This window comes from Aythya marila (assembly GCF_965140915.1).
Source record: "Aythya marila genome assembly, chromosome: 4".
In the NCBI taxonomy this organism is placed as follows: Eukaryota; Metazoa; Chordata; class Aves; order Anseriformes; family Anatidae; genus Aythya; species Aythya marila.
Genome location: NC_139045.1, coordinates 26253399 through 26277300, shown reverse-complemented (window position 1 = coordinate 26277300; position 23902 = coordinate 26253399). Strand labels below are relative to the sequence as shown.

The following is a 23902-nucleotide window of genomic DNA, read 5'->3' as shown; positions in this document are numbered from 1 at the left end:
AAAGATAATTCTGCCTAGCTAGTAAAAATTAAAATGTAGTCCTTCCAGCATGGTGATTAGGGAGGACTAAGTTCCTTTTAAATAATACTGCTTTTACAAGTGGATATGGATTACATGTTGCAATTGCCCTTGATCAAAAATGGGTCTAAAGAAAAAAATATATAAATTTCTTTTCAGATCAGGGTTTGCACAATCCTACACATGAGGTAACATGCACAATCCATCAGACAAGTGGTAATACTCATCTTATTTAGCATGATTTCTTCTCACTGAACTGCACTTATTTTTAGATTGCAAGAGCTACAAACAATATAGTTTCCTCCTGAGAGAATCATGTCCGTGGGCAGAAGTAAAAATAAACTGTATTTTGTCAGTACACTTTACAGTAATTAACACATTGAAACTTCAAATAAGAACCATAAAACCAACCTACTTCATACCTGCCTGCTAGAAGTTCCCAAGTTCCCAGCCTAAGTAACAAGTCTGCTTTTGAAGGACAAGATAATATTACAAGGCACACAGATGACAAACCGCACACTTTTTCCATGTTTCAATGTAGACTAAACTGAAGAAAAAAAAATCAATTCCAGGTTTAACATTTTAAAATTCAAAAGCAAAATTTACCCAAAAGAAAAAAAAAAGGAGACAAAGTATAGATGGAAGTTTTCACTAAATAGAAAAAAAACTTCTGATGTTGGCCATTTATAATTTTTACCTCAAGCAGCAGAGAAGCTTAAAAAACATTGCAGCTTTAAACACAGATATTGAATGCCACAGCTCATGGTTTACCTCTTCTGTATAAAAATTTGCCTAGAGCAATCCAAAACATTTGCTCCTATTCCTGTCTTCAATACTTGAAGTTACTCGCAACAGCATAAGATGCTAATAGTTACACTTCAAATAAGAATAACAAGATAACTGAATTCTCTCAGTCTCTTGTAATTCGCTGCAACAGGGCATGTTTCTTCTGCTTTTTCCGATTGCTTGTGTAAGCAAAATGTGACAGCATCTTTAACATCATACTGAAACAAAGTGCAAATACTGACTTTTAGGAAAGATTATATAATTTTTACAACTAACACAACAGTGCATGCAATAGGTCATTTCAACTCTTTCCATTCTATAGAATAAGTATTTCTGTATTTCAGCTCATGATTACAGTAACTACCCCAAAATCAAGTATCCAGTTCTGTGGGTAAATCATACTGATTAAATTAAAAATATCTAGCCTTTAAAAAAAAAAAAAAAAAAAAAAAAAGCCAATGAAAAAATCCTTTTTGTACACAAGCAGTAGCAAATTAGATGCTCCATGTTTGATTTTTTTCCCTTCTATAACCTTTAAGGTAAAAAAAATACCTATCTACCACGTGTTAGGAAACACTTATTACTAAGTTGAATTTGGACAGGTGAATTCTCAAAAACTAAGAAATTAACCTGGCAGACAAGTGGAACTCCTTCGTATTATGCATTATAACATAACTAAAGCTTTATGTTGAAACTTGGGTAACTATTTTTTCATGTACATCTATATATACATCTATAAGGCACTAAATTCACTTTATGCTTCGTAGTGATTTATAGGTACTTGTCACATGACTGATTAAGGTTCTATCAATATAAAGAGAGTAAACCAAAATATATGTATATCCAAGGCTTTAAAAACCCTGCTGCAAGATGGTATAATGAAAGTCATTCAGGACTACAGGTGAATAAGGCTAAAGACAAGACTGTATGCTAGCTTTAATTATAACTTTCTGAAGCGAATGCTTAGCCACACATATAAAGTGTATATAACTGTATATAAAGTGATATACATACCCCAGCTAGAGTTAGAAAGAGACCACGTTCTGTTTACTGAATGTATAAAATAGTACCTAAGCATTAATAAAGTCATCCACAAACACAGCACACTATACAGTTAACCTAATTTATGCTAAAAACATCTGATTTATATTGCTATAATCTACAGGGGTTTTGTAACCAATTTTGCCAAGACTTGCACATGTTCTCTTAATACTCTGCTTGCCATTGGGAAATTTCTGTTCATTCTGTTTCATCAGTACAATGATTTCCATTTCAACAAGCATGTAGATACAATCATTAAAAACTCATTTATGAGTAAGCAACCGTAATTTCTTGTGTTACAAAGTTCAAGAGCAAGATACATCATCTGAAAAATACCACACAATATTCTAGCATAAACACCATCAATATGCAGTACTTCCACGTTTGAGATTTCTTATCTATTATACCCACAAAGAAGATCTAAAAGTGCTAGGAACAAAATGTTTTAGAAGTATACAAATTATACACATTCATTTCATTAAAAACAGAATGAGATACGCAGGGGTTTTTGAATGGCATATTCAATAGAAAACAGATTTATTCCACTTGCTACTTGAAGAAGTATTTTAAAAACTCAAATTAGGTCTCAAAATGTAATTAGAAAAAATCACATACTGAAATACCAGTACTACCTCTGCTTGCTATTCCTAGCTACATGTATCTTGCTTTAGCAATGCAAGTCTACTATGGCAATCAGTAATTTTCAATGTCAGTAACAGCTACTTCCTTATGTAAAACTGTACTACTTCGAAGAACTTTTGGTATTGTAATAATTTCCTTATTAATTAAATATTTAGCATAAAAGAAAGCACATTTAATGTATTTCATAAATGAAATTAATTGATTTCAGCAAGCTTTCTACATAATTCAGAAATTGAGAGATTTAGCTGTACATGTATAAGCTAAAGAAAGGTACTATTTCTTTTTCACAACAGCTGGATTCTTGCTTATTACCAGGAAAAACAATAGGTCAGAAATAACCAAGTTCAGTAATCAAGACTAAAAAGTGACATCATTCCGGTACCTAAATGCAGCAGCAGATTTCTGCACACATATACACACACCCCTGCAATCTTATGTACAAAGTAAATAAGCAGTGAATAAAACTGAGCAGGAGAGAGCAAAAAGGTGTTAAATTTATTTTGCATTTGAAGAACTGAAGATTGTTTCCCTGTTTCTGGAAGACATCACTACAGCATCTGAGATGTTACTGCCTTTATTTTCTATTCTACTTTGCTGAAGATTATTGTTAATTTGACAAGGGCAACAGGGAAAGAAAAAAAAAAAACACATATGCTAGCTCATCAGCAGGCACAGTTCATAACCTGCAGATTAGCCTAAACTGACTTTGTCAGTAACCTTCAGCAGAAGGCAGGAGTGATAACAGTTTAAATTGCCTCAGATAAACCTGTCAAAGATCATGATTCAGCTCACAGAGAGACTAAGTGATTTGCCCAATGTCGTATATGCAATTTAAGAGCTGGAACTGCTAGTATCTGTGTTAGTCTTAACTACAAGATACTGTTCATTAACACATTTTACTATTGAGGGCAAAAAATGAAATTTCTGAATTCATTCTGTACTTTTCAGATTTTTATAAGCGATATTCATTATGGAAAAAGAGAAATGGGTAGCTCTGCTAAAAAAATACAAAAAGGTAGAAAACTCCACAGCTTATGTAGAATACTACCTCTTGTAAAACAGGATTTTTACCTGATTCAAATGCTGCCATATATTCGTATGTCTGGACTAGGAAGCAACCTTGACAGTATGAATCTGAATTGCAGTACTATTAGATTCACTCTAAAGATGTCATACAAGGTCATCTCGTACAGCATATTCAGTTGGAGTTGATCATTTTTCCCCAAAGCAATACATTTCTTTTGTCTTTCTTTTCAAAAATATGAGTCAATCAGCAAAGGAAAGAAAATTGAGAAAGAGAACCCAAAAAAGAAGCAATAACCTTAGCAGAAAATAATCAGAGCTAAGCTGTACAGCTACCCTGAAAGAGTTTCCAGGACACAGCAATGGCCAGAGATTGACTTTGCTTGCTATTTCTCTTTTCACCTGCCCACAAAATCAAAAATGCTTTTTTTTTTTTCTGATAAACAGACCGAACTACCTTATTTCATGACATACATGTAATATTTCATGACTTGCCCCCCAGAATAAACCACATTTGTTCAATACTCGTACTTGACCTTACCACAGTAAAAGTATATTGCAGATGATGACTCATCTATATTGTTTGTCTCAAACAGGGAAAGAAGACTAGAAAAAAAGAACTGTATAAAGTTCCCAACCACTACGGAAGGATCCCACAAGTCCATAAAACCAAAGTATGGAAGAAAACCACTGAGACAGTAGGAAATAAAAGTTTGGAGGAAAGATAACATATTAAGAGGTACCTCGTATTTAACATTGGTTCAACACACAGATATACCAATATTTATGAATGTATGGATACACTGACTACTGCCTGTGACTATACTGATAGCATTGCTGTTTTTGCACATTCAGACACGCTGAAGTGAATACAGCTTTTTAATACAACCTGTCATTTGTCTGCAAGGAAATAATGGGCTTCAATCATAACTCTGAAAACACCACCTTATTTTCACAGCTTGCTATAGCTACCACAGTTGACAGTGAGATAAACTACTCTGATAAAGTTTTAGCAGAGAAGGAAAGTTGCATACCACTTGGTTTTTAAAATGCACCCTGATTACAGGACTTGTAAATCAGATTCATTCCAATTTCCTTTGCTCCGTTCAAATACACTTGTTCACAACTAGGACTAGAAAGAAAAAATCATCAACAGGGAAAAAAATAACATGAAAAAATTGCTAGTGTTAAAAAGAAGATATATTCCTAGGTGAAACTAATAGAATTTCTTGTCCCTCTCCTCCCTGAAACTTAGCAATACTTGCAACATCCCTTTTAGAAAGAAATACATCTTACTATAATGTATCCACCAATTGAATTGCTAGTAAGAAAATAGCAATTCTTAATTGGTAATACTTTACTGTACCTTTTAAACAGTTGTATACAGTACCTGCACACTGAAAGTCTTTTTCAGTATCTTTACTCTAAAAGAAAACAGGAAATATTTGTCACAGCAGAAATTAATACTTTTCTAATCTTTACTGTTCAAGTCACACAGTTTTAAGAGACATGTAAGATGTAACAGACATGAAATCTTGATGGATCTGTTGGCTCCTTCATTTTCATACCACCTAGGACTGCAATATAATCTATGGTTTTAGGTTCGTTCATCTACATCTTAATTTATAAATGAGACTATTCCATTCAAAACTGAGAAGGCAATACACATAGTTGATCACCACCAAACCCCAGAATAATTTCAGTGCAGGAATCGCAGAATAGCTCATAATTCATTTCCCGGTAATTTTCCAAGCCATCTCCAAGTCAGAAATGTTACTAAAAAAAACACTTTCTATGCTAGGAAAATTAACTATGTTACAAAGAATCTCAAAACATAGCTATGTTTTTTGTTTGTTTTTTTTTTACCTCATACTGAAAACCACTTTGCCCCATTTGTCCAACGCTCAGCATGCAGCAGCAGTTAAAAGGTACTCATTGTTCTAAGCTAAAGACTATTTCCTCTGTCAACAGGGCATGAACAGAGATCTCTATTTCACCCATTTTTTTTTTCTTAACTGCTTCTTAAAATAAAAAGGCAGGAAAATTTCAGCACAAAGATAACCCTAGGTCTAACAGTAGCATCAAAACGCAGTGACCCCCCTATTTTTAAAACCATGATTAACAAGAACAGGAAAATCTGAGGAAATTTGTTATTTTGCTTGAAGATTTGTATTTTCCCTTCTACTTCTACTTCCCCTAAGCTCTCAAAGCTTCTGGAGCATCAGATTTTGTTTTCAAGGGATTTCTCCCTCACATGATTTGTAAGGAAGCTGAATACCAACAGTAGCATGGGGCTGCTTCTTTGCCAGTGAATACTTAATCTCACATTATATTACGTAAGATTATTACCCTGTGTGGATTTTTCTTAAAGTTTACATAAAAATACTACATTTTAGGTCAATTTTGAATACCGAAACTCAAAGTCACTGTTGAATACAGTGTCAATCAGATAATAGAAGTTACCTTACAAAATTAAGGCAGTAAGGTGATTGGAGGCAATTCTTGTTGAGTCAATCAAAATGCTGGCACCTCTTTTTCTTCCTCCTTCAATTTGAGTTAATCAGACTGATTTCCATTTGGGAAATCAGCTTGTTTTCTTAAAACAGTGTCCTCTAAAGTCATCAGCATGTTTTTAAGAAGGAAAAAAGACAAACAAATAAAAACCTTTTAAAAACCAAAGAAAAATACGTTTCTCACTGTAAATGAATACCTTAACATACAAGTGAATTGATTACATTTGACCTAATATATAGACATATACACACACACTTATAAACCTACAAAGTACTCCGCCTCCAGAGGATCTTTAGCTAAGGCTGTTCTGTGCTGTTGCACCTGATTTTAAGTTTTTCTGTTTACAAACCTCCATTTCACTTTTGAGAAACTAACTAAGAAAAGAATACCACCCCTCATGATGATTCAGAGGCATTTTTCATCAAAAAATACTAAATATATCAGGTCCTCTTGGATCAGAAATATATAGCAGCCCTCCTTTTCCAGGTAGCCCCTGTACATGTTGCTTTTGTTTGTTTGTTCTTTTACTGATCTTTTGGAATGGAATAAATGAGATTTGTTCTTTGGAGTGTGACCTAAAGAGAGGGTGGGGAGTCCTTACAACTCTCCAGCCTACAGGTAGGGGGGTAGCACCCACCCCAAGAAGCAGAAGCCAAAGAGTCTACAGCTCCTCAGATTGAAGATGAAAGATCACTGTATTCTGGGAAGTATGCAAGTCACTGAGATCCTGGGTGGGCTTCTGTTGTCGTTTGATGTGTTCAGGAACCCAGTTTGACATAGCCCACCTGAGCTCTGAGGAAAAGGCTGCACCAGCAGGTTTCTGCGGCACGGCGTGTGCGATAAACATCTGTCTGCTGCAGAGGATGCGCCTAAAATTAGTTTCAGAAAACAGCATTTAAATTAAGATCTCCCACCAATAATTCTTGTGGGAAGCGTATTGAATTTTAACAAAAGCAAGTGTGGGGCCAGGCTTACATTAATTGAGCCTTATCATTAAATCTGCTACTATTAACTCTATGCTAACAAAGGCTCTACTGCTTATTAACAGCTTTTTCTCATCTCAGCAACGTATTAGATGAAGAGAAAGATGCACAGCTTTTACTGTCAAAGTGCTAGAGGCTACATTTAGTTTTTGATAGTCACAGCAGTAGCGATATAATGTGGTGGCACGCTTCACTCGGTGTTATCTTTATGAACTGAAATATCCAGGCACTAAAACCACAGAGGAAAACATTGGTGGATCAGCTTCACTTTCAGTGCCCATTGAAGGATAACTCACTTCTGAGAAGTTTCCAGCACAAATTCATTGACAGCAAGAATTTCTCCTCCTAATTTTGGCACTCTTGGTTTAAACAGCATGTAAAGCAGAGTAGTGATGCAAGCTAGACTCCAGTGGGTTTTTTCAACACCCCCCCTCCAAAAAAATGGAGAGAACAGCCCGGGTCACACGCTGGTAATAACCTTGGCAGCACATTCCTCTGCTTCTACCACTGCCAATACTAATGAAACAAAACTAGGCACAAGAGGTTTCTTAGAAACATGGTGTTAATGCAGCCTGGCTGGAACGATCAGTAATGCTTGTACTAATTATCCCTGAGTAGATTAGACCGCAGAGTGCCAAGCCAGCCCAACAGCCTTTTCTGTGCATGCTCTGCTTGGTGACCACGCTTCTCAGTTCAGAGTGATAGGGAAAGGTTGACCCCAACACAAACAGGAACGAGTTTGGTAAGACAATCACCACTGAAGCACCTTGAAGACAAGACCGATTAAGAAAATAAGATCAAGCAATACATCAAAGCAATGTACATTAAAAGAAAAAAAAAAAATCAAACAATACATAAAAAGTATGTATATAAGTAAGAGACAAACTGAAATACACCCATGAAAATCCCAATTTTGCTTTTGATTTGAAACGATGCAAATTACTCTATTGCATAGAGTAAATGAAGAATATGAAAAAGAGAACAAAAGGGATGATCTCTACACAACAGCAGTTCAGCTTTCTAGTGCCAGCCCTTTATACAGAATATTACAGTGGCTTTTATGGCCTCATATGCATGTGTAAATTAGGAGAGTTACACTTCATCTAGAGCAGAAAGATGAGTATGCACTTGTAGTTCTCAATAATACTACATTTGTACAGCCTCTGTTATTCCCTTGCCTAGGAGGTAGAAGACTGTGGTTCTATTTTGCTTTTCTAAAAGGGAAACAAAAGAATATTGTAGTATTATATTGCTCAGCGATTCATTTTAAATACAGAGTCATTACTTTGGGTTTCAAACAGTTTGCATGACAACCTAAAACTTGGAAAATTTACTTATTTTTTCTACCACCTAGAAAGAAGATACCTCACTAATTTCCCATTAAAAAAAATTGAATTGGAAAGAGCAAAAGGCTAGATATGCTGTGCAAGGTCGTATGAAAAACTGAGGTCCACATGTATCTCAATGCAATTTGCAGGTTATTATTTTTAAAGGAATAAAATTACACTAAAATTACTATTTTTGCTATTTTTCTTTCAAAATCAATAATCCTCATGAGATGATAGAGATGTAGCTATTCCAAGTTATATGTGCTTTTAAAACTGCCTTTTTTAAGGTGAATTAACTAGTGAAAAAAATCTTAATTTATGCTTCCATAAATATTAGTTTCTTTAAAGAAAAACATGCTTCAACATATGAAAGTTTATCGCAAGAGATACTATTTTCTCCTTAGAAACAGAAGTCAGTAACAACCTATTTTCTCCTGAATTAATCTCACCTTTACATTAGAGAGGAAAATGAGAAAAGTCTCACAGCTAAATCAACATAAACAGCAAGTGATGCATCCCCATTTGATAGTCTAAAATTAGGGGAAAATTACACCTCGAGACATACCTAATTTCATCCTTTCTAGACAAAGTGTAAAATCAGAATCATTTCATCTTCCTCCTTGCCTCCCAACCCCCCCCCCCAAAAAAAAAAAAAAGAAAAAAAGAAAAAAAGCTATTTCCATACAGACTGTCATTAGTACCTGCAATACTTTCTTCTTCACCCAGGAACAAGAAGGGTTCATGCACTCACTGGGATGTGGAGACCTCAGGTTCAGCTCCTTTTCTCCCCAAGACAGTTGTACAAACTACTGTGAGCATGCATCTCACCACAGATTTCCCTTAATCTCTCTTACAGCACTGAAAGGAACAGCAAAACAATTCTCTGGCTTAATGACCCAAGCGCTCGCTTGGGATGCAGACAGTTGGGTTTTAATCCTTTTTCCAGTGGATGTTTTATTTTCTCAGAGTGGAACAACTTCAGCTGTAGAAAGAGACACTGAAAGTCCACATAATTAAGCTACTACAATCACCAGCATAAATCTTCATGGGAAGTTAAATACTGAACCGAAGATTGAATTACCTTGATTAAGGTGATTCATTTAAGGCAGATTTAATGCTTACTGACACAATGACAAAACAGAAAAAACACAGGACTTCCATATCCACTGCTGCTTTTTCCAGTGCCTTTTAAAAACACTGTGTGGAGAGAAAAACAAAAAGCACAGAGATAAATACAAAGTCTTTATTACCCCTAGCCAGTGTTTGTAGGTCCTTGCTGGCTTACCTCCAGAAGTTGTCTTAGAAAGACAAAATGAGAATGTAAAACACTTTACCAAGAACATGCATAAAATCACAGTCCCCTGAGAACAACTCGACTGATCAGCAGCACACATACCTTATACTTGCTAGGCTTAAGCAGCAAGCCCCACACTCTCTCGAGCTTTCTCTGCTACCTTTCTGGTTTATGCTCACTGCTGCTCTTTATTTTTTTTCCCCTCCTCAGATAAATCTTTTTTTTCCTCCATCAGCCACTAATCGATGATCCAGCCCCAGTATCTTTGTGGTCTGTTTTACCTGTCCTCAAAGGGTATTTTCCCCTGTTTTGGGCTTACTACGCTAATTGGCATTGCCTGAGCAGCAGCTGCTGTTGTTTCAGCTACCACAGAAGCTCTAAGACCAGTGTCCCTTTACTGAAGGGTATCTACTGCGTTTGTTAATTTTTACCAGATCTTTTTTCATGGAAGCCATTAACACTCCTCTGTATTCCAACAGTATAATTTCCAATGTATATTTTAATAACAAAGTTCAATACTGCCTTTATAATTCACAAGGTCTTGTAGCTAGAGAAATAAAAATACAGCAAGTATTTATGTAAGACCACTTCGGACAGATTTCTTCTTATAAACTCAATATGCTGAATAAAAGGGGAAAAAAAGTCTGCTAAAGCTTTTTTTCCCTAAGCACTGCACAAACCAAATGCTACTTTGTTCACAGAGCGTCGCCTCTAAGACGCCCAAACTCATTTACCTTAATGAAAATCAGCTTCCTTCTCTAAAAACAAAATACAGTTTGGTAACAAGTTTGGTTCAAGTTTAGGCTTTTCAGTCAACGCAGTCACTGAAGACCAGAGTGCTCTGATACTGGCAATGCCAATTCCAAACCAACCCTGCTAAGTGAAGAATTTGGTCTGCCTCCCAGGGCAGAAAGCCCCATCCTGCTACCAGTTTAACCCACTCTGCCTCCTTCCCCTAAGTGAAAGGGTGATACAGGAGACTAAGAAAATATGGAAGGAGGGGGAAAGAAAGTGCTACCAAATCAGAAGTCAGAAATGAGCTGGGTTTTATTTTTATTATTACTATTGAAAATCACTTTGAAAAACCTTGAAAATCTCTTGAAAAATCTCCTTGAAAATCTCTTCTAAAAACAAACAAAAAGTGCTGCTAATCCAGTCAGTTCCTAGGATACTAGTCCACCTCTTCCTGTATTCTTTCCTATAATCACTGAATGAAGGATTGCAATTTGTGGTTTTATTAATCCTATAAGAACTGTGAGAACAGTTTATTAGCAATACAATTGCTATTTTTCTTAACTTTGTGAAGAATTTCAAAGTGCTTTAGAGACGTGTTAAGTAATCCTCACAGCCCTATCAATCGCAGCTCGTATAGGAAGTTCTTCAACCATTTTGGAAGTGAAATATTCTAAATGTCATAGTAGATGACACAATATATCAAAATTAAGAATATATGGTATTTAAAAATTTAAATACACATATGTGAAATATAGATGACGTGAGTCAACACAATTCTTCTTGTTCTCACCTACTCAACTCTTCCATAGCAGTTTTTCTATTTTGATGCTCTTCAAAACCTTCCTTAAACGTCAGAACACCTCTTCAAACTTCTGTTCTCCAGCACTTTCTCCTCACCAGATCTCTAGTTCAATTCCAGTGAGCAAAGAGCCATTTGCTTGATCCAGTTTCCTCCTCCTTTGTTTTTCCTCAAACGTGCTGACCGTTGTATTCTCCATCTACTGCTGTGGTTTTCCTTTCATCATAATTCAATCACTATACTTGATCCTTCTGGTCTTAATCACCCATCAGCATTGAAATTTCTCCACTTACCAGTAATCTCCTCCCCAAAGCCTTCCCCCATTTTTTCAATGAGATGAGTGATTGCCTTCCTGCCTCACATTCCCTGTGTGCTTAGCTCTTCTGCTGCGCTCTCCAAGTGCAAGGTCACCCTCGTCATCTCCCAGCACTGGCTTGCACCCCACATCCATTTCCTCTGCTGCTACTTCCACGCTGGGTGAACATGTCTGGCATGGATGCTATGGTGAGGCTGACTTCTTACACTATGAACTACGTTTTTGTTTGTTTGTTTGTTTTTCCTTCCTCTGGCTCCACTGCCTCAATAATCCTGTTCAGAAGATGGGCACAGCTGAAGTTCAACATGCTTGGAAGAGCCAGAACTGAACCGAAGTAACGTGCAGGCTGGAGTGCTAGCCAATACCACAGATCTGCATTAATGCTTTTAAAAGTCTGGTCCATGGAACTGATCGTCTGAAAGATTTTCAAAGATAGCTTGTAAAACAACCACAAAGAAGGTTTCGATTTGCATATACACAAAGGCAATGAAACAAACTATTATTTTTCTTCACTCCATTCCACATTTGAAATATAACCTCATTTTATTGGGCTGTAAACCAGGAATGAAAGCACAGAAGAGAAGACTTCAGGGTTTTTTCCTCCTAACAAAATAAAAAGTGGTAATTCTTTCAACTTTTTCCTCTAATTGTAGATAACGTGGTAGTGTGCCTTATACTAAATATAAGTTCAAATCAGTATTTCCCAACACTTCAAAAACCAGTGTAGATGTCAACACTTATTTCTGGAAGACCTATATGTCTTCTGAAAGATTATCTATTCATCTACTTATTGACTATCCCTGCCCTGCTTAGACTGAAGATCTAAGAGGATTACAGAACCTGGTGGCATGGCTGAAGGCTTGTTAACTTAATAAGGCTATGGACTTAAAACTGTGTTAAATTAAACAGGTTTTGAAAATGGCTTAGCTCTGCCAGCGTGGATAAGGTTTAAGAGTCTCCTCTCAGATCTTTATCTTGCTCGTGAAAAAGATGACAACGTCAGTGCCCTGCTAGCTCACATATACAAACAAGGGAAGACCCATGACGAGTTCATTTTCTTGTAGCAAGCTCTGAGCTTCAGAATAAAAGCTTCATCTTTACTCCAAGGCATTACCAAAGCACACTGAATTCATTTTTGCTGGATTTCTTTAAAATAAGCTTCTCCAATAGCTATGACCTACGTACGCCAAGGCAGACGCATCTGATTCTCTCTCAATACTTCTCATCTCAACATTTAAATCAGTCAAAAGTGCCTCAGTTTTTCACTGATTTTTGATATAGATAAAATGTAGACTGTAAAGTAAAGAATTAAGAACATGCTCATGGAGAATAATTGAAGATACTTGTTTCAATTAATTCATTATCGATCCTCTCACACGTCTGTGCAAGTAAAACCACATTCCTTCTCTTTCATCCAGAGGCATGAAAGTTGGGTAGGAGTGGGTAATCTTAGTCTGTAACCAGAGATTTTCAAAAGCTTGTCTTGTAGAATTGCAGTTCACACAAGATAAAACAGTGCTTTAGTTCTTCAAAAAGCTTTTAATGTACACGTAGATTTTGAAAGTTCAGGTACTGAGAAAAGAAAACCAGGAGATGGAATATATACATCTTTCCTTTATAAAAATGAGAACAGAATTACCTCACCTTATTGAAATGCTCGTGATATGAACAAAACTCATTTTATTAACAAAGACACACTGCAGACTTAAAGCTGTTGGGTTTGAGTGCTTCATTTGTTATGAAATTCAACAGAACACTCACGGATGCCTACCTTTCATTTTTTAATGAAAATTTGAAGTTCTGTGCAACACTGGTGGCACTCGGCCACTTTTGAGATGAGGAGAATGATATCTGTATTAATTTTTAAGCATCATTCAAATGTTTGCCTTTGATCAAAATGCATTTATGATTAATAGCATACTTCTCAGCTAGAAATTGTAAAATGATACTTTCTACATTTACTAAAAGCAAAAATGGACGGCCTATATTCAGCTCTGAAGAATCATGCCAATGTGAAAGATGAAAAACAGTTCAACCCCATCAACCCCATATCAGAACTTTTATTTCAAAAGCAAAAAAAAGAACACTACACCCACAAATTCACACCATATTTTTAATTATATGTGGAAGGCATAATATACATGTATCAGCCCTGTTTCAAACAAAATCGTTGTGCAAAAGAAACAGCAGCAAAGAGAATCATGCACCCATTTTGAGAAGAGACACTCTCATGGGTTCCGTTACTTACACTTGGAGAGTTTAAGTGCTTACAATGTAGATGGAAAGAAAATTAATCAAGGGCTGAATGAGGTAGACATGAAGACCCAGACAAGAAATTCCATTACTTAAAATTCTAAAGGGTTCATACTATGCTACAGAAGCCTGACTTTGGATCATAAAATCACATGCTTGAGTGTCACAAGAAATGTCAAATGAGCGCCAGTCATGAGCTTCTAAGGGTACACGGGTAAATGATTTCCACAGTGGATTGCTCATTCGTGCCAAAGCTCATTTTCAGATATCTAGCAGGCTCAGATTCCTACACACTTTGGCAATGGTGTCTGTTTTTTCCCCCCATCAACTGTAGAGCTCAAACAAGTACATGTACCATGCAGACTGACTTGTGTTTCACAGGCAGAAAGTACACCTCGTGTTCATTACTAAAACCAGGAAGCCTGAGAGATGTGCTATGGACCTGTACAAACAGAAAGGAGTACAATGTCCTTAGCTCTTGCCCAGTCTTAATCCTCTCCCAGGGATATCTAATTTTTCATGGCTTAACTCACAGAAGAGATACAGCAGAAAATAAGTTAGTTTGTAAGCAAGTACCCCTAAGAAAATTGAAGCTGATTATGTGGATGCTCTAGAAGAGCATCTTCCTGAGTCCTGACAACTTCCTCTCATTTAAGAGGTTTCAGAAGTGGAAGAAAAGGCTTAATTTGCCTTTGCACTGACCAAAACCAGGTAGAGGCTTCAAGTCCAAGCTGTGTACAGCCCTGGCAATACTGATGGGATGAGGACCAAGGAAAGCAGTCGTTCAGGCACTCTCAGTGCAGCAAGGCTCTGACTTGGACCAGCCCCACTGTCCAACGATCGAACAGCTGACTGCTGCCATCTCCCCCTCCGTACCAGGATGCTGTTTGCACAGACAGCGCTGTGCCCAAGACTTCTGTCAAGACATAATCTTCTCCTGCCAGCATTGCTGGGCCAGAATTTGACAGATCAGTAACCAAAAGAGAGCAAAAGAACTTCTAAAATAATATTGCTATTGCCTCCTTACCTTAAGGCTTCAGTTCTGGACCGCAGACATTGAGGTATAACTGAAGTCCACCAATTACACAGAACAGCAGCACAGCGCTCGTAAAGCAGGCACATCATCGCTAAGAAGCTATCTTTGAAGCTCCTCTGTCAGACACGTTTTCTTTTCCCCTCTCAAATCTATAGGAAGGTGGAAATCTATAAATAACACGCTACATCGCCATTCTTCAGTATTCTGAACACATTCCAGAGCCAAGGCATCTATTAGTTTGTCAAGACACGTCAGACAGGGTGAAGTGATCTTCATGAGCTTGGAAGGTGAGGAATGAAGCAAGTGCAGAGCAGAGTACTTTCACCGAATGAGCAATGCTCCCACTTCAGGGCTGCTTACTTCCTGAAATTAACCCAGCTCACCTCAAAGCAGGCATTCTTCGTCCAAAAAGCTGCTCTTAAAAAGATCCCATTTGGTGATATGGAGAGAAAAGCAAAGAAATTAACATAATATAACCAACCTAAGAATTCACTGCTTGTTTTCTGAGATTAAGCTTTCCTGTCTAAGAAAGAGGCACCCGATTGGAACTGAGGCACAGCAGATGCATGCTTTCCTTTGTGCACACAGGAAAAAGATGCATGGATGGACAGAGCTGACCAGGTGATATTTCAGCTTGAATTACTGAGACACGTTCTTATCCACACTACAGTGTGTATATAGTCAGTGATTTAAAGGAGGAGGAGGAAGAAGAAAAAAGTGCTTACAATCGAAGGAAGCTAACCAGTTCAGCAGTACTAACCTGTGCCTTATGCTATTCGTTCATTTAGCAGATAGTCATAAATACCATGAGTCCCTGCAGTCCAGATACTTGAACAGGGCATTTTCTTTCTTATTACTTAGTTTATTGTCCTTATGCTTGACACAGTCAAGGACAAGTTAGGCATGAGAAGGAAGCAAGATACATCTTCTTCTTGGAAGTAGTACACTACATAAGATCAGAGGAGATGACATTCGAATAAAGTCAGCGATGGAGCCAAAGGAAAGACTGATGAAGGTGCTAAGCAGATGCTAAGGAGGAGGCACTGCAAGGGGAATTCTGCTGAAAGACAAACACAACACTGAGAGTTCCCAGCCTTATTCTTACAGCTGTGGTTTCAGGCCTGCTGCTCTCTGCAGTTCCTATGTGCACATGAAACACAGGTAAGAAGAAATACCACCTGAAAACCATTTTACTCAGGTAAATGAGTGGAAAAGAAGGATTTCCAGCTGAGCCCCATTACAATCACCCTCTGCAGCTCCTCCTACCTTACACTGCACCTGTTAAGCCACTGAACAAGTGGCTTTCCAACCACAAAAAACTGGGCACAATGCAGAGAGAAACACAGCATTAGCACGGCTGTCACTTTTTTAACCAGACCCCAGACCACCTATGTAAAGCAACTGGATTAGCATTTGATTCCTATGGTACTAGGAAAAAAAAATTATTCTCCACAAAAAAGACTGGTGCCCTTTATGAGCCCATTAAAAATCCAGGCTTTGAACCTGCTTTTTGTGCAGAAGTTTAAGTTCTTTGAATGATCAAAGCGATAACCTGTAACCCACTGGCAAACTGCAGTGGAGAAGGACACCGTTTTATTTCTATAAGCTGTTTTAAACGAATCTACAGAGATGGATGAACACTGATCTTAAACCAGGAAATGAAGGGAAATGGAGGGAGTCCCCTCTTCCTCCTGAAAACAAAGCCATTACGCAACGGTGTCTTCCATTAATATGAAAAAAATAAAAGGGCATCAAAAAACAAGTTAAAAGGATTAAGTACCACCCTTAAAAACTAGAAAACAAATTGACAGTTCTTAAGTCAACCTACTTCAACACCTTTTTTTTTTTTTTTTTTTTTTTTTAAGTAAGGGGATTACACTAGTTTCTCCCTATTTCACCAAGCAGATCACTGTTAGCTTGCAGTGAAAGATTGCTACCAAGGTTCAAGGTGCAGAATTAAGCATTTCAGTACTGCCAGCATCACTCAGATCAAAACACACTCAAATCCACACACAGGTTTTCCAGTCGGACACAAAGAAGCACGGAAAGGCAGCTTCCAGCTATTTGTAAGTGTCTGGCTTTTCTTCACTGAGGCATTTACGTGCCTGCCTATCTAACATCCAACGACAAAATGAAATCTTTTTAACAACTCAGCACTAGGCACCGGCCCATCACTGCTGCAGGAAATGGATTATGAACAGCTCTTTAGTGATCTGGAAGTCAACTATTTAAAGAGTGAACAGTGGTTATCTACTGACCTCAGCCAAGACTGTGGACCCATTGTAAAACACACTATACATACATCCAAAATCAAAAGTCAATCCATGCCCTGAAGAGTATACAGTTTAACCAGCACGTCAGACAAAGGAGGTACTATCAGTCATATCTGCAGATGGGAAGCAGGCACAAAGAGCTCTGCATGACTCTGTGCAAGGTTATAATAGAGGTCTGTGGCAGAGCCAGGAACCAAGCCCGGAAGCCCTGAATCCTACACCCATGTCTTTAGATGCAGAGACAATTCCTCCCATTGCTTAGCCTCCTCTTTACTTAATTAGCTCGCTGCCAGAGGAAACACATTAGCCATGAGAGGCAGTCTGTTTTCCTTTTATATTTATCATCACCATTAAATTTTATCTAGCTGAACATAGGATACAGGAGTGTTACAGAGGGGTGATTAAAATTGTACAAACAATTGTAGATGTAGAACCAGAATTTGTTATTTCAGAAAGTGCGAGAGGAACCAAAAGAGCATATACATCATTTAGAAATAATTCAAAACATTTTCTGATGATCGCTCCCAAATACAAACAGGTGCCTACCTCCACAATCAACATATGAAAGCTCTTAATTTGAGAAGCTGCACCTTGCTGTTCCTTACCTTTATAAGAAAGAATACATGCAGGAATGCATAATTTGAACTAAACAGACAACAATAAAATTGACTTTTTTTTTTTAAAGAAAAAAAAAAAAAGGAAGAAGCAAGTTGTGCAAATACAGTCCTCAATATCAGGTATCATCAGGTAATGACTTTCTAACCTACAAGCACAAATACCCATCATGACACTAATGGCCCTTAGCAGCACGTTTCCACAGTTTTTTGGGAAGCAGCATACTTTATAATCTGACCTATCATCACAACGTGAGCTTCTCCTAAGAGTACCTGACCAGCAGATGTTTACCAACATCCCATTTCTAGGCACCTGCTCTCGTTCAGAGCCCAGTTAAACACTTGTTTGAATCGACACCTTGGGTGCTGAGTTCCAATACCGCCACTGGGAAAAGAGGACCTGGATCCATCTTTTTTCCTTCTTGGCATTAAAGCTGCTCCAGCAGCTCCCAAGAAACTGGACCGCAAATGACCACTGTGGCTGCAGCAGTACAAAAACAGGACTTCCCAATTTTGCTGCTACTTTCCTGGGTTGCACCAACCAGCCTGAGAATGGAAGTGTATTGTTACAATGCAATACAACACAGCTCGGCATTAGTAGAAACCCAGGGAACAAGCTTCTGTTTGTGGGTTTTCCTTTTCTCCTCAGTTTAAAAGAATTTATTGCAAACATCTGAGACATTGGTGGTTTTGAAGAGAAGATGTTTTAGGAATGCACAGAGCTAGAATTTATTAAAGCAGTGAGAAAGCTCCCACAAACATCAAAATGAGTGTCTTCTACTAGACTGTAATGTCCCTCTGCCTACTTGTTCATTTCAAGGAGACTTGCAAGTGACAAAGTCTTGGTTTTCCAGATTAGAAACAAAAAAAAAAGCTTTAAGACTTTTCCATTGTCTGCACTGCAAGATTTCTCTGTAAGATTTCTCACTGCCATATAGTACAATACACTCAAATTACACCATCAACACTCATTCAGCATAAGCATCAACTCTAGTAGGCTTGGGCAATTTTTGAGCTATTCACACTCTTCCTGTTGGAAAGGACAAAATCTTTGAATCCTTTACTTATCTCTTCCAGCCTACGCTTGGTCCAGAAAACAGCTGAAAACATTATGGAAAACAAAAGAAAGATAAAACATTCTGAACAGCAATAAGATTTCAGACTATCTGCACAATCCCAGTCTGGATTCTGCTGAGAAGGCAGCCTTAACTTGTGAAACTACTCGGGCCATAAGGAAACTAGCAGAATCTGCATGTCTTCGGCACATACAAATTCAAGAGGGGGGAAGAAAAAATTAAATATGTATCAATTGGAACATTCTTCAACATTTCCTAACTTATGCACACCGCTAAGCTTATGACTCCTGCAATAACCATACCCTTGTGAAACTGCCAGAAGGAACTTAAGATAATACCCACTTGACATACTTTGTGGAACTGACAAGATACGTAAGAATAGGGATTGGAAAGCGAGCACCCTCAAGTTTTCATGCATTCTCTTTAAGGAAACGAGGCTCACATCATCACACAGCCCCTTCCTTAACAGAGCCCAGGAACTTGCTCCTGATGACAAGACCCTAGCAGATTTAACAGCACGCTGCAGTTCTGACAGCTCTTCCAAACTGTCAACCTAGCTGGAGGTTTTCACCCCCAAAAAATAAGTAAATAAACCAAATAGGTAGTGAATTAGCATCTACACCAAAGGGAAAGCTGCAGCATGAGCTCAGCCATTATTTGTTCTCCCAGGCAAGCTGGCTGCTCAGGACAGAGGAGCTGGGCAGGCAGCAAACAGTTTCCACCAGGTAGAGCACTATGCTGCCTTTGTCCAACTGGTAGCCAGGGAAAGGTACAGAGGGTTTTCTGCATCAAAACAGATCAGAACAGAAAGAGGTTAAGAACTTGCAGTGAGCAATTGCAGTTGTAGTGGTGAGAGACTATACAGGTTATAGAAAGAAACAGGATTACTGCAGTGGGTGAGATAAAAGGTGCAGGACACGTTAACCCTGCCAGCCCCCAGCTTCATTACTTTTAAGACACAAGGAACCATTTGTTTGTTTATTGCCACATGTCACCACATACACAGAGAGAACACAGTATAGGTAGTACCCTGAAATAACACGGCTGGCAGTCTCCTAGTCATTGATACAGTTCAGGAAATCACGCTGCAGTACATGCTGAATTAACCTTTTCTGAAAATTACGGCATCCTCTGAAAGGGCATTTATGAGTTTAGTATAACTTCAGGGTATAAGCAGAATGTTTATGACTTGACAGCCTTCATCCACATTCACTTCATTTAATGTAACAGCAACTTTCATTTATTCCCCTTCATTGTTTCCCTTCAACAAAATTAGTTTAGGAAATCTGACTCTGCCACTCATCTAGAAACAGATTTTCCTTCCCAGCTCCCAGAGAGAAACTGTATTTGAAACCATCTTTAAGGTGTAGTTAAAGAAACAAACAGGGCATTCACTTCAACGTTGCCCATTCAATTAGCATTTTGTTTTCTGAGCATGTTTTTATAAACCCTTTTCACATAGAAGAGGGAAAAATTGTTCTTATCTCTCCATTCTTATCCCTGAGAGTAGGCTCATGTTCTTCAAAATACTGCCTTCCTAGTAAAAAAGACTCTAGACTAAGCGGACAAAAGATGAGAAGATCATCTTTCCCTGTCTCCCAAAGGAAAGAAGACAGGAGAATGCCTGTGTTACCCTACGCAACTTTGAAACCCCAGAAACAAAGATGCATTCAGACTTACTGTAAAATGCTGACATTTACCCCCAATATAGACCAAGTATCAGTTAATTGCATGAGGAATCCACATGGTCACAATTTAATGGCACGTGGTGTAACAGAGCTAATGAATGGAGGCAACATTCCATATGTTATCACTTTCCACTCTGTACAACATCTGGAAATGCAAATGTTTCACAACAGGATATTGTGGAACATTTAAAAAAAAAAAAAAAAGAGAGATAATATTTCATATTCCATTTCACATTTTTTCTAATAAGACTTTGAGAAACTCCAAAGTGCACTCATTCATATATGCGGTACATTGGTACACCAGCAGCCTTTCTGGAGGAGAAGTAGTCTTTGAAAATTGACAGTTATTTACAAAGGTCTACACGATAATAAACAAGCAAGTTACATGAACATTTTGCGTTGCTTCAAATTTAAGAGCTTTTGCAAATGCAAGATACCACAGCAAACTCCTTAGGGTTCTGGAAAAGACAGAACAATTTCTGATAGCGAAGCTTCCTTACAGCATTTTTTTATGGTTTATCTTCTGGAAGAAAAGATACATTATCTCCCCCCCCCTTACCAATCAGTATACATACACAGAACAAAACTCATTAACAGGATGTAGAATGATAGCTATTTTTTTTTTTTTATTCTAGAGAAAAGAACCTAATGAGATTACCAATCAGAGAAAACAATGAAAACTTAAGACGCATATCTAAGATGTTTGAGAGAGATTCTAAACATATAAATACTTCTCAAGATGAATAAGCATAAGGTTTCCTTCATTTGATTTAGTTTACTTACCATTCAGGTATACCTTAAAATAAAGACTAGTCTTGCCAAATGCACATTTAAACCCTCTCCTTGTTCTTACGATTTCCTCCTTGTGAGGTTTAGAGAAACATCCTAAATCATTTCATAATTTTGTTTAATTTTAATTCAAAATAGGCAGGAATCCTAAAGTGGGCAGCAAGATCTTTTAGAGAAGCCAATGTACCTTGTCATTAGACAAAACAAAGAATGGTCAGCTGTCTCATAAATTGGTATTTCCTGATGAGAGGTCTGGAATAGATAATCATAAATGATTATAAAGCACAGTGGAGTCTACAGGTTGCATGTATCCCAGGAAGGAACATGAGCACAGACATAAGAATGTTTTCCTATCACAGCATGTGGATTTTCTAATCACTTCAAAAGAATCATTTTTTTTTTTTTCTTCAAAGTAAAGGGCGAGGACTGAAAGTATAAATAAACTTTCATTGACTTCAACAAGAACAGTACTTCCTTGCTCGTGTTTAACATTCACTATATCTAGAGGAAGTTTACTGATAATTAGAATCATTACAGAAAGCGCAAGAACCAAAATAGAATATCTAATAAGAAAGTATTATCCCTAGCTTATTGGTATTTACATAGCAGTAAACCAATACTGATAAGAATACTAATGCATGTCAGCAAGACATCCACAAGTCTCCAGAGTAACTCGTTTTGCTGTACTTACTGCCTGCCCTTAGCCTGAAGCAAGGGACATCAACTGTTTTGAGCCAGCAAGGGAAGAGATGGCAACAGGACTCAGTACTCACCCGAACAGGAGGGCTCCGCGCTTGCACCCTTTGCTGCTGTCCAACTTGAGAGCTTGGCAGCTCCTTCGAGCCACAATTAGTGACAGTGGTAATCGGGACCCTTAACGCGTTTGTGCCACCCGTCCCACCGCCGGTGCCAGGTTTCCGAGGCCTCTGCTTGATGCCATCCAGTAGTCTGACAAGCAAAATATTACTGGGGAGCTCATCGACGCTGCAGTCCACCAAAGTCCTGCACTCAGGGCACCGGAGCTCGTTGCGAGAGCTGACGATGCCCAGCAGACAGCGCTTGCAGAAGGTGTGCTGGCAGGGCAGGACTTTGGCAGAAGCATCAAGGCGCTCGAGGCACACAGGGCACTCCAGCAGATCCAGCAGAGCCGATTCATCCATTTTCTTCGTATCACTCAGCCGAAAAAAACAATCTTCGCAGAATTCGGGTGTTTTGAGCGCTCCAAGGCTATCATGTTACATCCATTCCTCTCCTGGCCGTGCTCTGAAATGTTTTGAGAGAAAAAGGCATTAGGAAGCTGAGAAAAGAGTCACTGGGACTATTTCATCTGGAGATAGTCCTACAAGGCGCAAAATAAAGCGCGTCTACGTTAACTCAGCATTCAGCTTTCAACAGATGGGAAAAAGAAAAATCACGACAGCACTAAGTAATCGCCGTGATGTACGCTCACGTATCCGTTCACTTAAAGTATGGCCATAAATAAGGAGGGCTGGGGGTTTCAACCCCAAGTTCCCGAGCACTCCCACCCCCCGCAGCCGTGCCCTCAGCCCGCTCCCGCGCCGCTCCACAGGGCTGGCTCCCCGCGGCTCTCACCGCTCACATCTGCGCCCCCGGGGCGTTTAACTGCCACAACCTTTTTTTTTTTTTTTTTTTTTTTTAATTATTATTTTTTTTTTTTTGCCACGAGGAAAAGGCGGAGGTCCTTAAACCACAGCTCGGGCCGAATAAAAAGAATGTATTTTTTAAAAAAAATTAGAAATTTGGATTCTTCCTCTCTTCCCCCCCCCCCCCGACCCCAGCAGCGGGGACGGCAGCCGCCCGCGTCTGTCACGGCCCCGTGGCGGGGGGCGACCCGCCGCCCCCCCGAGCCCCCACCTCACCGTGGGGCGCCGCAGCCGGCCCCAGGGGCCCCGCTTTGTTCCCGGGAGCCGCCGCCGGTGCCTCTCCCGCCGCGGCAGCGCCGAGGCTGCCGTCCCCTCCCTCCTTCGCCTTCCCTTCCCTCCTCTCCTCTCCCTTCCCCGCCCCGCCGCGCAGGGCTGACGCGGGGGGCGGCACCGCCCCGCCGAGGCCGAGGGGAGGGCGGCGGGGAAGGGCGGCCCCCGGCCCGGCCCGGCACGGCACGGCTCAGCCCGGCCCGGCTCGGTGAGCGCCGCCTCCCCCCAGCCCCGCCGCCTCCCCGCCCGGGTGGGGCCGCGCCGTGATGGCCGCCCCCTCGGGCCCGCCAGGTGCGGCCTCGGCTGGGGCCCGCGGCTGTGAGGAGGAGGAGGAGGAGGAGGAGGAGGAAGAGGAGGAAGGGGGGGTCCCTTGTCTGCGGGTGGCACCCCCTGAGCCGCCGAGTGGGGGCAGAAAGTGCCCGCACAGCCCCCGCTGAGGTTGTCCCTCGTGAGGCTGGGCTGTGGGGCGGCTCCTAAGTCACGCCGTGAGCCCGCAGGCGGGCGGGAGCTGGCGGTGAGGCGGCCGAAAGGAGTTGTCAGCAGCGGCTCTGAGCCTGCTGCGGGACAGGCTGCGGTCAAACATCGCCTCTGCCGCAGCTCGGGGGGGAGATGGGCAGCAAGCCCCCCCCGTGTGTCGTGCTGAGCGGCTCAGGTTGGCCATTCGAGCTTCGTGTCAGTCCTTCTGAGAGCTATGTGCACACAAAAAGCTTTTTTTTGTTAGGTCGTGAAGGTTCGTGTCAGTAGGTTATGTGGTAGGCTT

General features: G+C 39.6%; 1 protein-coding gene across 1 annotated transcript in view; it reads right to left on the bottom strand.

Annotated features, from left to right (window-relative positions):
- The window catches only part of SH3RF1 (SH3 domain containing ring finger 1), an 87524-nt gene extending 64283 nt beyond the window's left edge, over positions 1-23241 (bottom strand). The window contains exons 1-2 of the mRNA XM_082759689.1: positions 23089-23241; positions 21982-22471 (exon numbers count right to left, since the gene is read on the bottom strand). Coding sequence (XP_082615815.1) covers positions 21982-22368 — 387 coding nt within the window. The 5' untranslated portion in view covers positions 22369-22471; positions 23089-23241. The remainder of the gene's footprint in view (positions 1-21981; positions 22472-23088) is intronic.
- Positions 23242-23902: the final 661 nt, after the last annotated feature.